The 14,157-nt window shown below is 43.6% G+C and overlaps 1 protein-coding gene across 1 annotated transcript in view; it reads left to right on the forward strand.

The window, feature by feature from the left end:
* FBLN1 (fibulin 1) overlaps nucleotides 1-6,279 on the forward strand; it is a 78,626-nt gene extending 72,347 nt beyond the window's left edge. Inside the window, exon 17 of the mRNA XM_048302140.1 lies at nucleotides 5,117-6,279. Coding sequence (XP_048158097.1) covers nucleotides 5,117-5,256 — 140 coding nt within the window. The 3' untranslated portion in view covers nucleotides 5,257-6,279. The remainder of the gene's footprint in view (nucleotides 1-5,116) is intronic.
* Nucleotides 6,280-14,157: the final 7,878 nt, after the last annotated feature.

Consider the following 14,157-nt stretch of genomic DNA (forward strand, 5'->3'; position numbering starts at 1 on the left):
AAAGAAAGGTTTTTTTAAAGAGAAGCATTTTAAGGAGCTTAGCATAGAAGTCAGAATTAGGAGTCTGGAGGCAAGATATGAGTGCATGACAATGCAGGGACTTGTCACCCAGAATGAGTTAATGTGGTAACAAAACAGCAGCTCTTCTCCTCAGCTGAAAATGGAGCTTCTTAGCAAATCAGCTGCCTAATGCAGAAGTACAAGCAGAAACCAAACACAGAGGTGAATTGCCTGAGGGTCTCACATATTTCAAAGCAGAGAACTGTAATGATATCTTAAAGAGGTATAGACAAGCCAAGGAATACCTGTGGCATCTAGAGAACATGTCTTATGAGGAGCAGCTGAGGGAGCTGGGGGCACTGAGCCTGGAGAAAAGGAGGTTCAGGGGGAAGCTTCTCACTCTCTACAACTTCCTGACAGGAGGGTGCAGCCACGTGAGGGTCAGGCTCTGTTCCCAGGGAACAAGAGACATGACAAGGGCAAATAGCCTCAAGTTGTGCCAGAGGAGGTTTAGATTGGATGTTAGGGAAAATTCCTTCACTAAAAGGCTTGTCAAGCATTGGAACAGACTGCTCAGGGAAGTGGTTGAGGCAGCAACCCTGGAGGGATTTAACCAATGTGTGGATGTGGCACTTGGGGACATGGGTTAGTGATGGCCTTGGCAGTGCTGGATTAATGGCTGGACTTGATCTTATAGGCCTTTTCCAATCTAAACAATTCTATGATTCTCTCTGGTTAAAATACTAGAAATGCTGCTGAAAGGCTTAGGAATATTAACAGTATTATCCTTGCTGTCTTATTTATCCCATCTTCTCTGATAAGCAAAACTTCAGTAAGTCAGTGACAGTTACTCAGATTATTGGCTGTTGTCATTGCTCTCACTTAAAAATATGTATTATATATTATTTAGGTTATCATCCTCACTACACATGGTGACATGCTTTACCTTAGAAAAAATCAAAATACAAAACAGAAAGAAGAAACAGGACAGGAGAGTAGCTCAGGGTTTTAATTATAGAGCTTTAGGAGTTGGGCCATGGTCAGACCATTACTGTGACATCCAAAAACTTTCTGCCTCTCACTTGGAGGCTGTTTGCTTTCACAGATCAGCAGGTGGAAAGGATTGCCATAGATCCTGTTTACAATAAGGGCAAAAGTGTGCAAGAGAAAGAAATCTTTTTTTTTTCTAGAAGGAGGTCAGCAAATCATGAAGATACCCAAACGGATTTGGGATGTGTAATGACATCTGTGCTTAGTTAACAAAACAGCAAATCCAAGCACAGATCATGGAAGGCATTCTGCCTAGCCCATGACACATGACATTTTCTGCAAGTTCAGTCTGTGTTGGGTCACAAATTATGGACCAAAGACAATGAACAGCACCAGCAGCTCATCAGGCTGGAGGGTACCAACACTGGTAGATGTGCCTGCAAGGAAGACAACACAGATGCTTGAGGTTGCCCATCACATTGGATTCAGCAGCAGGGGGAATCTCCATGTTAATACATAATCAAGGATTCACCCTGTTGTTGTTGTTGTTGTTGTTCCTCTTCTTCTATGCTAACCTAGCTGAAGTCTGATATTGTTGGAAAAGAATTGGGGTGAACTTGCTTAAATGAACTCACCTGCTTTGTCAGTGGTAGAGCCTGTAGCTTCGGTCCCTGAGAGGATCAAATGGTGGTATGTGAGAGCCCTCTGTTTTCAAGTAATTTCCTGAGCAGCCCCACTGGTGCTCCTGACATCCTGCGGACAGTGACTCACAGAACAGTGGGCACTTCTACAGTGGTCCAGGACCAAGTACCAGTCTGCAATTATCTCCATGGCAAATCTGAGTGGCTCCATCCAACTACTTTGGACTTAGGTAAAAAAGAGATCAAAAACCAGCTGCTTAATTTTTACATTTCCTGACTTCCCAGTGCATTTAAAAATTGTAACCTTCCTGTTACTATAAGGGATGTTTTTATACTTAGTGTTCAGCTGATACCTGCCAGACCACAAATCTGGACCCACCAGTTTGCCAAAAGGGATAGTGAAACAGCATGTTTATGCAAATGTTGCAGTATCTCACAAATCCATGTCACTTAAAAACATACAGAATTATAACATGTGGCTTCTTCAAATGTATCCTGGGCTAAACGCTTTTGAGATACTGACTGATTCGTTGAGCCACATATGTGAATACATGGACCAGGCCTGGATCACAAGATTTTTCTTTAGTCTTTTGTTTGTGTGAGTCAGCCCAAAACTGCTGGTCTTGTTTGGGTCTGGCAGAGCTATGCCTCCCCTCATAGGTGACATGAAAGGTACGAGACAGCAGAGAATCAGACACAGGAAGCATCTTGCATGGTTTCCACCTGCATTTTCCCTTGAGTTTGGTGGAGAAAAATACTCAGGTTTTCCATTTTAGCACTTGTCACAAAACAAAAATGCAAAGCTCTCAAGGAATGAATCTGCCAAGAGCAGCAAACCTCTCATATGCTTTTGTCCAGTAGAACATTTCAAGGGTTTCTCCTGACTCTTCATTTTTCATTCTACCCATTCAGAATGAATGCATCCTTACACATACACTGTAGCACAAAGCCACCTGCCTGTGTCATCCTGTATCATCCTCATTCATTTAATGGGAGAGAAGTGAAATAGTTCCTGCAGTGGTGGTCATTTCAGGATCATCTAGAGCATTGGCACAACAAACTGTAGAAGTAACTATTGTCAGAGTATTGTTTCCTTCTACATTCCCTCAATTTCTTGCTTCAATATAGCTGTCAGCATGCATGGCATTCACTTCTCAAGCCACTTTATAGGCTGGATTTTAAAACCGCAGCAAGCGAACTGTGTGAAAAGGCACTGCCACATGGACCGTAGTGTTTTCCTGTTGCACCTTTTTTCCTGCCTGTTAGCACGATGCATCTCAACAGAAATGAGAACATTACTAACGGCTTTGAATGCTGCATCAGTGATGTGCAAATGTTTGCCATACTGTGGCACAGCACAGCAGAGAAAACACAATTTGCAATCCCACCTCCAGAGTAGAGTAGACTCTAGTAGAGTAGCACAGAAAGTGTAGAATCCTATAATAGGATTGCTAAATGAAACCAGCAGCCTTTGCTCTCTAAGGCTTAGTGATGAGTGCAGGAGCTGCTCACAGGGTCAGTTAAAGCTTGCCAGCACTGAGTGATTTCAATGCTGTGCATTTCCGTGGTTCTCAGTTAGAGCAGTGCCTGCAACAATGTGATGCGTTGTTAGCAAAATGCTTTAAGTGCTACCCTAAAGGGAGGGCAATTTTAGCAAGGCTTTTCTGTTTCAATACATCATCTGCCAAGCCCGGCTATTTTTATAAGATACAGGAGAATAGCCAAGAAAACTAAAGAAAATAAAATATAAGTATATATATATATATGCATATAAATTGTAGGGGGCAGGATGCTTAAAAAGTGTATTCATCAAATATGGCAGGCAAAGTGACTGTGGTGAGAAGTTTGCAATTTCACTGCATGCTGAAGATATTAGTTAGTGTTTGAACAGGACAGAACTGTAATGTCATCACTGCCTTAGGAAAAGGTGCTGACAGCCTGCACAAGCAAACATTTATGTCTCCCATCAGATCTCAGGCCAGTGTGTTCATAGGGAACGGCTGTAGGAGCTCAGCTGGGACTCCATGATGGTACTGGTGTGCTGTGAAACATAATCCCCAGCATGCGGAGGAGCACATCTTAAATCATCCTTCCTTAAACTGTGCATTTCCTTCTGAATCAAACACCCTGTCAGAGCAGTCTGTTGTCAGAAGGAGGTGTCTGTGGAGGGGGGTCCCCAGCAGACTCCCCGTGCCTGCTGGCTGACCTTGGCTTCATGTGATTTTGACATTTGGGGACATCCTTTTCAGATGACAGCAGTTTGGTAGCTGCCTACTCTGTAACACCAGGCCCAGAAAATAAACAAGAAGTGAGAGTATGTTTAGGACCTGATCTGCAGCCTTGGGGGTCAACGGCAAAGCTTGAGTTGACTTTGTTTTGTAGGTCTGAAGCTTTATCACTGTTCTGTGTAGCCACATTGCATCAAGGCACAGATAACTCCTCATGACCCAGATGTGCCTTCTCAGGGTCCTCTTCTGCACCCTGCCCAGAGCCCAGGAGCCCAATGTCCGCTTCAGGCCCTGCCTGAGCAGTTCTGGAAGAGGGCTGTATAACAGCCCAGGGTCCGCTTGTTCTGGACCCTGCCCCACATGTTGCCTCCTCAGTTTGACTTTGGCCCAGCATCGTCCATGAGCCAGGCTGTGATCTGGGTCTCTGGGTGAATGTGGCTGCCCCTGGCCTGCCCTGCTGCCCGGCTGGCAAGTGGGACAAGCCCTGCCCTGCCACCCTCTGAGGACTCCGGCCGTCTCCATCCTGGCACTGGGGCTCCTCCATGGCAAACCAGTCACAGGACTGGAGCCCTGGAAGACACAGCTTACTTCTCCCTTACTGCTTCCTTCCTTATCAAACCCCAATGCTGGTGAAGGAATGACCACCATCTACATGAGGATGACATAGGAGCAGATGCAGAGATACCCCCTTTCCGTATTAAACTTAATTCCCATTGTGTCCAGTGGGGTTGTCCATCCATGACTCAGCACACTAATAATTGACAGATGGGTGTCATTCTGATGTTCACAGGGGAAGGGTTGATTTTACCAATGCATTTCAGATAGCTTCTACTGTTCCAAATGAAATGGGGTTTTCAACCCGATACCAGGAATTGCATGGCATTCCCAGGTGTGCTCATGAGCAATGTGTGTTCTGGGTTACCCAGGGAAATCTCCTTCTGCCCTATGTAAAAGTAGTGTCACAGCATGCTTATTGAATTTATGTCTCCAATTAAAAGGTAAAAAAAATTACTGATTTCAGAATATATGAGGGTTTTGCCATTCGCAACATCTTAGTGCTCATTATAGATCTTCGAGGTATTTTGATTCAAAAGTTTTATTTTATCCTTCTTTTGCAAGCTTTCTTGCAAGCTATTTATAGACCCAATAAATAAAATACCTTTCCCTGGGCTATACTGAACACCAAAGGTGGTGTAGCTCCCCCAGACTTAGCTAGATTCTCCTGCTAATCTCAGCAACCTATTTCTGTCCCAACAGGTGTAGTTCGCCAGGTGAGACCCATAATTGGACCTTTCCATGCCATCCTGAAATTGGAGATGAACTACGTCATGGGTGGGGTGGTGTCTCACCGCAACATCGTCAACGTCCACATCTTCGTGTCTGAATACTGGTTCTGAGGGACACCCACAAGCAAGTGCTCCAGCCTGAAACATTACCACAAGCTATTATGTCATATACTTGTTTTTAAAACCCAATAGTGTTCTTTTTTGTTTTATTTTTAAATATTTGGTTTATAGTTTAAGACAAGTAACAAGCTATTACATTGATTAGACATAGGGTGGAGCAAATTAGGTGAGCCCGATGTAGTTGTTTGTATAAATACGTAGTGTGTAAAACTGCTCAGCTGCCTGGTGGAATTTAAAATTTTTCTAAATGTTTGGACAGATCTCAACTATTGCTCCTTGTCCAGGTAACTGAATGACAGGCTGTGGAACAAAACAGATGTCAGAGTTCATTGGGATGAGTATATGGTCTCTTTGGATGGAGGAAGTTGGATAAGGATTAATAATTTCGCCTCAAATTAACTACCTTGAGGAGGATTGTCAGAGAGTGATAAATAGTTCATTTTGGGCCCTCGAAATAGGCCCCCAGAATTGCTATTAATGCCTGAAAAGTTCAGCCTGGATATTTAAGAAGTGTCACTCAGCTGCAGCTACCAGAGGAAGTGCAAAAGGAACTAGAAATACTTAGAGACTAACAAGCTATTACACATATTAAAAAAATGCTCCTTTTTTTGGGTACTTATTATTTGATTGTAAGATTGTTTGATTCCAATTAAACAAGTACCTCTCATTGAAATTAATCTGTTACAGGAACACAGCATATTGCCTAAATTCCAATCTCACCAGTACTCAGCAATACACGGGAAACTCCGACCTTATCTCCTGTCTGTTATCAAGCTCCATGCCATTTTAAAATTGGTAATAAAATTAGCATGTTAAACTGTACATTTCCCATGCACCAAACCAAGGCATATGTAATATTATAAGGAAAATCTCACAAATAAATGAATGTTTAATGTATTTTCTGGCCATAAAAATAATGTGTCTTTTTTATTACAGAACAGGAAAGAAATAACTCCATGTTTCAGTTTGTTATGTTTGTTAAGATATGAGGAAATAAAGAAGGTCAGATGGAAATACTCTGAAGTATGCCATGGTTTCTGATTCCCAGGAAAACAGCATGATACAGCTTTTGTAAGCAAGTTCATGATATACATATTCCCCACTCAAACCAGACCTCCTTGGTCTTTATTGGCACTAGGTATGGAACAGGTTGCCCTGAGAAGCTCTGGCCGCCCCATCCATGGAATTGTCCAAGGCCAGGCTGGATGGGGCTTGGAGTAACCTGGTCTAGGGGAAGGTGTCCCTGACAATGGCAGGGGGTTGGAACTGGGTGAACTTTAAGGTCAGTGTGATCCTGCTACCTTTACTTTTTAAATGAGTGTTTGTGGTCTAGGTCTGTTTGGGAGGATGCTATTGATGCAGAAAATAACAGGTGGCAGCTGTGGCAGAAGACAAGTGTGGGCTCTGAGGGACATTTCTGCGAGCCTCTAGCAACCTCTAGCAACCCTTTAGCAGTGTTTCAGCAGTTTGGATTTAGCAGTCCAAAAATAAATTTTACAGGGATGCTGACACATGACTTTTCTGTATTCTGTGGTGGTGTTAAGACACATTGTGTAGGAAAATTTTATTTTTGTTTGTATTCACTGGCTGGGCAGGGATGGAGATGTTCATGCCATGGCCACAGTGCCTTTTTCTTACCCATCTGAGCTTGACAACTCATCTCCCAAGTCTCACTCTTGACACCAGTGAGATCACTAATGCAGCTGGATGAGGAACCCACCACCGGGATGCGCTCGCCACCTTGGATGGGCTTTCCCAGCTAGGTGGGTCTTCACAGAGGTTAAACAAAGCATCAGTTCCCTTTGCCATTGGCTATGTCACATACAGAGCCAGTGGTGGTTGGCTGTGGTTGATGTGGTTCATTTAACCTTTTTTTTTGCTTGTGAATTGTGACAATACCACTCATAAGAGCAGCAGGGAAAATATTAACACAGTGGAAAATCTGCACTCTTATCTACTTTTTGCACAGTGATCTCAAAATAAGCAAACAATAATGACAGCAAAGTAACTCTTTTGGAGGGCTTCAAAATGAATCTAAGGGGATTCCAAGCAGCCACATGAGACAAGGCTGTTGGAATTCAGTAGAACCAAAATAAATTTGCTCCTTAATATAATTTGGTTTTTTGAAGAAAAAAAGAATCTGCAAATAACAGCATTCTGCAATTTCTTTCTATTGTGGGCAGATCTACTGTCTTGATATTGTCTCGTCTCATCTATTTCCTATAGCAAGGTTTGAGTTTGGGTCCACTGGCTGCCTCTTCCCTTTTGATTTTAAGTACATTCAACATCCAGAGCTCAAGGAGTGTTTGAACGCTCTCAGGCACATGGGGTGTCCTGTGTGCAGGGCGAGGAGCTGGACTTCTAGGATCTCTGTGGGTCCTTTCCAGCTCAGGGTATTCTATGATTCTATGGTAACTAATCAAACGTATTTATCTTGATTTGTAGGAAAGGTATTATCTCTGAAAGTAACAACAACAACAAAAGATCCTTCTCTTCCCTAAACTGGCATTTTTGCTGGCTTTTCAAAAGATACCAGCTTAGGTCTCCCAGAGGATGCTCATTCCAAGGGCTTGCAATCAGTCACCCCCAAAACCAGCAGTTGATTGTTCTCCCTTGGCCAAGGCTGGAGTGAGCATGGTTTTGATGTAACAGCCAGAGCCCCCCAGGTTGGCCAGCACAGCACATGCCTAGCCACGGGTTAAGGAATGCTGTTTTCCCTAGGGAAAGGGAGAGGGACCAGAACGTGATTTATGTTGCAGGGTCCCGAGTTTGGCTCAGGTTTCCAACCCGCCCACAGGCAGACCGCAACCCACCTGCCTCTGTGCCCTCAGCTTCTGTCCTCCCAGCCAGGGCTCCCAGACTCCCCGCAGCGGGTGGGGAGGATGCCTTTTCCTCCAACTCCCCTCTGGTCTCTCCAGAGCAGGGCTCTCTGCTCTGACACAGCAAGGAATGCCAGAGCCCTTCCCACATCACTTCTGCTCTCCAAGTGCCTTTGTTCCTGCTGCCTGCGGTGAGCGCGGGAGGTGTGAGGCTGCCTGAAAATTGCTGCTCCAAGACAGAGACATAAAGTACACCCACCAAGTCTCCAAAACATTGGTCTGATGAAAGATGTTTTATTCCTGCTGTGGCTAAAAATGTGCTATCTCTTCTGTAATGAGCCCGCTTTTTTTTTTGCTTTCACCTTATCCTATTTCACTGGGGTTTTTCCCTCTTCCTTTCCTTTATTGAATTTTCTTCTCCCTCTCCATATTTTCACTCACATCGTTTCTTTTTTTTTTCTGTCAATGAGTGTTTACTTGTAACTGAGCATTTGAAGTTTAAACATGATCACCAGACCCAGGAGAGAGATCTTGAACAGCTGCAGAGAGAGTCATCCTGGGGTGACTGCAGACATACAAAGGCCTATTTGCTTTCATACCCAAATGTTTTACCATGATAGTCTGAATCACATTCAGATCATGCCAGGATGGACACTTCCATGGGACAGTTTCTGGCCACCTTCTTTTAAACTTCATTCTTGGAGCACATCTTCTGTGAGGAAAGGCTGAGAGAATTGGGATTGTTCAGTCTGCAGCAGAGAAGCTTTGGGGTGACCTAATTGCCCTTTTCAATACCTGAAAGGAGCCTGCAAGAAGGATGGAGAGAGACTATTTACAAGGGCCTGGAGTGACAGGACAAGGGGGAATGGCTTCATATGGACAGAAAGCAGGTTTAGATTAGATACTAAAAAAAAATTCTTCCGTGTGAGGGTGGAGAAGCCCTGGCACAGGTTGCCCAGAGAAGCTGTGGCTGCCCCATCCCTGGAAGTGTTCCAGGCCAGGTTGGATGGGGTTTGGAGCAACCTGAGATAGTGGAAAGTGTCCCTGCCCATGGTAGAGGGTGGGACTAGATGAGCTTTGAGGTCCCTTCCAACCCAAGACATTCTGAGATTCTGTGATTCTTAAACGGTGTTTGAGATTCCATGAGGGCAAAGCACAGTTACCTCAGGATCACACCTAGCTTAAGTCTGGCTTTGGGATTGCTTGCATGGAAGTGGAGTCACCCCATTTAAATTAAAAAACAATAAATCAAATGGAAGGTGATGCCTTTTTCAACCTGGAAATGAAACTCGAGATAGTTTTAGTATAGGAGGTAATATACAATTTGATCTTTATTTGAGCTCCAGGGGCATTTACAGAAGAAGGTTCACAAAAGCCCACCCCCACGGGAGTGAATACATTTTTATAGGTTTTAGGAAATTAGCAAAATTGATAGAACGTACCAGTTAGGAGGACAAGCGATGATGCAATTCCCCCCAAGTCAAGCCCCTTCTCTGTAGCCCCCACTCCCCTTGGAACTAGCTGTACTTTGTTTATGAAAATGTTTCTTGAAGAGCTGTTTTCGGCCTTGGTTTCCAGAAAGAACCAAGATAGGATAGGGGCCTTGTACCCCCTGGTGCTTGGAGCTCTGCAATTTGTTTTCTCTTCCTGCCTAAGGAAACGGCATGGAAAACTACTGGGAAAACTAGCTATGAATGCAATAATAAGCTACAGAGCTCCAAATATATGTGTAAAGAATATAGAGAATATATAAAAGAAAAAAAAGATAAAAACCAATAAGGATCAAAGGAAAGAAGCTGTGGTGTATCACACCATAGGTGATGGGTATCTTGGGCTGGCCATGTTCACAGAGCAACATCTGCAGGTTGATCCCCAAGATGGTGATAAGCTTTTTCGTTTTGTCATTGGCTGATGGTTCTCACATGAGTGAGATCGGGGGCAGATCATACAGTGATGCAGGGGAGAGCTGATAAAAGATTTCGGTTTTCTTCACTCAGGCAAAGCCAAAACCAACTTTATCTGAACCCAGCCCATGAGTGACCTTGGACCTGATCAGAACAACCACCCTTGACTCTGAATGTGAGGTAAGTTAAATTACACACTGCTGAATTGTCCTAATGCTGCCAACATTTTGAGCAGAAATTGTAATAACAATAAAAAAGCACTACTGTAATGGATACCATCATAACTCTGTAACTACAGTTTAGGTTTTGAAAATTACAAATATGTGTTTAACTAAGGCTAGCCAGAAAGTACTAAATGGTGCTTGAACTGTGGCCAGCTGTCTAGAAGCTAGAAATTAGAAAAAAATTGGGGTTTTCTCTCCCAAAGTGGAAAAATTGTGTACGTTTGTACCTATTGAGCTGGTGACTGTTTGTCCAGCCCTACAAGGAAGCACCAGATTTTCTGTGGTATCAAGAGGATGAAGTAGTTTGTAAAACAACTGCCAAAAAATAGACTGTCTAGCCTTCAACTTATGATACACTTTACATCTTACAGATTAGGGATTTCATTTGCAGCCACTAAATCTCATACTTTTTTTTTATCAGACCCCATCAGTTAACAAGTCATGGTAAACTTTGCTTTCTTTAGCAACAGTGAGTTTCATTTAGTCTTGAATTACATGCACTGACTGATCTTGGTGATGTTTCTTCAACTCATACAAGCAACTTGGTTCTTTCCAACTCATGTACCTTTGGCTACTGAGCTCTCTAAATGTTTATGATTATAATTCTTTTTTTACCTCTCCCCTGAGTAAGATTTACACCTGACCCCTTATTCCATTTCCTTCTCCTTAAGTTTCTCAGATGGGGAACAGCTGGGAACATGGAAAGAGTATTTCAGCTGCAGATGCCTGTGTCCGTCAAAGAGAAATTAGATGTTCTGCCCCCATAAGCCACTGTGTTGCGGAGCTGCTGCTTCTGTGTCAGACAGAGACCAGAGAAGGTGGTCATGGGGGTGAGATGAGCAGAAAAAGCCAGGAAAGTATCTGTGTTAGCAAGCTGGAAAGGGAGTATTAATGCAATATGAGAACATGCGGGCCTTGCCGAGCTCCTCCCAGGCAAAGGTTACACTGAAATCACCGGTGGCTGAGGCTTGGCTTTGGTTTTGATGACTGGCCAAGCGCAGTTATCTGATAGGTGTGGGTGGCTACAAGATTGCTCTCATTGAAGGGCACTGACAAAATGAGCTGCTTTTCTTCCCCCCTAAATCCACAAGATTTCCCAGATCTGCTGATGAACTGCTTACTGGGATGGGGTTAGAAAGCTGCTAAACTGGAGTTCCACGGAGATGGGCTTAACCGGGCAGGGGCACAAGGACTGTGAACAGGCACACGGGGTGAGCTGAGGTGGGATCTGAAAAACCCCTCTTCAACAGTGGTGTTGTATTTGATGCTTGGAATAGAGGCTGCCTCTGCAGGAGCCTTTCTGTTGGGAGAGCAGTGGAGAACAGCAGTTCCATGAGGAGTTTGGCCAGCAGGGCCTCTCTGGTGTCTCTGCAGCAAAGCTCAGCCCTCCATTCTCTGGACTCCCATCTCCTCTGAAACATGGAGGCAGGGGTTTGGCACGAGAGACTGGGACCCACCTGGTCCATCCTCTTTTCCATGGTGGTTGGGTATGACCTGGTGAAATGGAGAGGCCGTGGTGCTGGACTGATGGCCATGTGCCATTCAGAGCCAGGGATGTCCAGCACCCTGAGTGCAGCTGTGGGAGCCCATGGAGGGGAGGAATGCCCTGGAAGGGCTCCTTGTGCCTCTGCTCTCACACACCACACTGGGCTCAGTGTACCTGGCCTGCCTTCCCACCTGCTCAGCTGCTGAGGCAAGGCTGGGTGGTTTTTCCGGGGCCAGCCAAGGAGGTTCAGGGGCTGGGGAAATCCAAAATGATTCAAAGCAGAATCATCCAATTACTCTCTGCAACTGCACTGGGGTCAGAACATTTTGAATTTCGTTTCATCTCCTGACAATAACATTAAAAGCCTAAATTGGTGTCCGTTGAAGCTAATGAAGAGTTCATGATTTATCAGGCACACAACATTTCAAAGAGACCTTGGGCAAGTGTTTTACCTCTTCATGTTTTATGCATTCCTTCTGTCTGTGGAGATTATGTAGATGGTTATCTGAAAAACCCACATTCTGATATTTTGTAAATAAAAGCCAGTTGTGCTGAACCCTTGGGTGGCAGACACTTCGAGAGAACATGGAAATGTTATTAAATGGTTTGCCTTTAATATGTATCTTTAGCTGTATAAAAATGTTAAAAGATGTTTTGGAAGTGTTTTAAATTCATAACCCAGAAACTTGACAGAAACAGTGGAAAGGCAGTCTGGGACCACGGCAAGGTGGCAGTAGTTACTGGGGAGGTCAAAAGGGAAAATATCTTCAGCAGAGAGCACAGCTCTTGCCCCCATGTTGTGGGGGTGTGCTCACAGGTTGGCTTCCATGGGCTCTTTCTGTGGAATATCCTCAGCTGGGAGGATCCCAAAGGGTTGGTTTGATCCTGCAGAGCCAGTCCAAGGGCTCAGTACCCTGCAGCGCTCCCACCTCTTGGTCCCTAGGTCCTTCTTTCCTTGAACTGTCAGAAGCCTTTAAAATGACAAATAACTACTTTTGGGGTGGGAGAAGTAGTTTTCTCCACATGAGTGGGAGAGAGAAAATGTCATAACAACAACAAAAAAAGATAAAACACAGCTATAACCAAATTAGCCATGACTAATTTACAGTGCTGTGTTGGGGGCTATCAGATACAGATAAGTTCAACAAATCATCTTCAAACAACAGGGACCTCACTCAAGGCTGTTAGTTTCAGATATGTGAGATTAAAGGAAATCCAAGAATGTACTTACTTGCAGTACGTGAAAGAGTTTACAGCAGATTTTTTTGAAGGAGTTCGTAAAAGCAGCCTGTTTATCTGCAGCTATGTTCTACTTATTTCATCTCCTTTGCAATTCTAATGGTATTCATGTTTTCCTCCCTGCCCTGTACAGTTGTTTGGCACCTGCCAGGCTCTTTGGCGTTGCTTTGGAATATTATGTAAGCCACTGAGTTGATGTAAACTGCTCTATTCTGTAGCTGGTAATTGTTCATGAAACTGAATTCATGCGCAAATAAGGAGCATTTGGGTAAGGGCAGCTTTGGCTCTGCCTCAGAAATGCACCACACTGAAATAACTGAGTAGCATCTGTCTCTGAAGTTACACTGCATGTGTGTCTTGTCCACAAAAGTTCTTTTATTCTCTTTGAGTTGTAGTTCATGGTCTGAATTTGCTTTCCTGAAGTCCATGGAGCATTGCCATTAGTTTTAACTAGAGAATTTCATTAATGACTGAACATCTCTTGCTAGCTCTCTCCCCACCCTCTGCTTTCTTTTTGATTCTTCTACAATGCTAAATGCATTAGATCCTCTATAACATATCAACCGTATTTTTTATTTACCAAAAATTAAACTCTTGAGAGGAGGGAATCCAAGAAATATTTGACATGGTCTATGGATCCAAAGCTGTTTTCCACATGGCCAGATTCCTGAAGATCTGCAGATGCCTAGTGACATTGTCATAAGAGTCAAGACAGATTAGCTATCTGTGGTATTTAGGTATGTCAATGCTTTTTATTATCTACCCCTTAATCTCCTCAAAATTTGGCTGTATAACAAATAAGAAAGTATGTGCTAAGGTATTTACAGAAGGCATTTATTTTTAATGCCATTCTTCCCTGACTAGAACATGAAAATAAAATATACGGAAAGTAACGTTGTGTTTTCCCACTGCCCATCCTTAAACTTAAACCAGAGATTATGTATGTAAAGCTTGCAGCAAATTGAGCATGGTATTGACCCTTCAGCTGGGATTGAGGAATAGAAATGCCAGTATTTTATAGGAGTCCAAGGCAATATGATTCAAATAAATACAACCAACCTGCACAGCAAAGCAAACAGTCACTTGTTAACAGTGGAAGAAAGTTACTGATGAATGAGCTGCATCCTCTCTGCCTTGAGCTTACAGTCAATAAATCTCACTTGAAAAGTGATACTGCCACTTATCCTGTCAGCACCAAGCTGTATTATTCCTAGTCTCAC

Source organism: Corvus hawaiiensis, chromosome 4 (assembly GCF_020740725.1).
Source record: "Corvus hawaiiensis isolate bCorHaw1 chromosome 4, bCorHaw1.pri.cur, whole genome shotgun sequence".
Classification (NCBI taxonomy): Eukaryota; Metazoa; Chordata; class Aves; order Passeriformes; family Corvidae; genus Corvus; species Corvus hawaiiensis.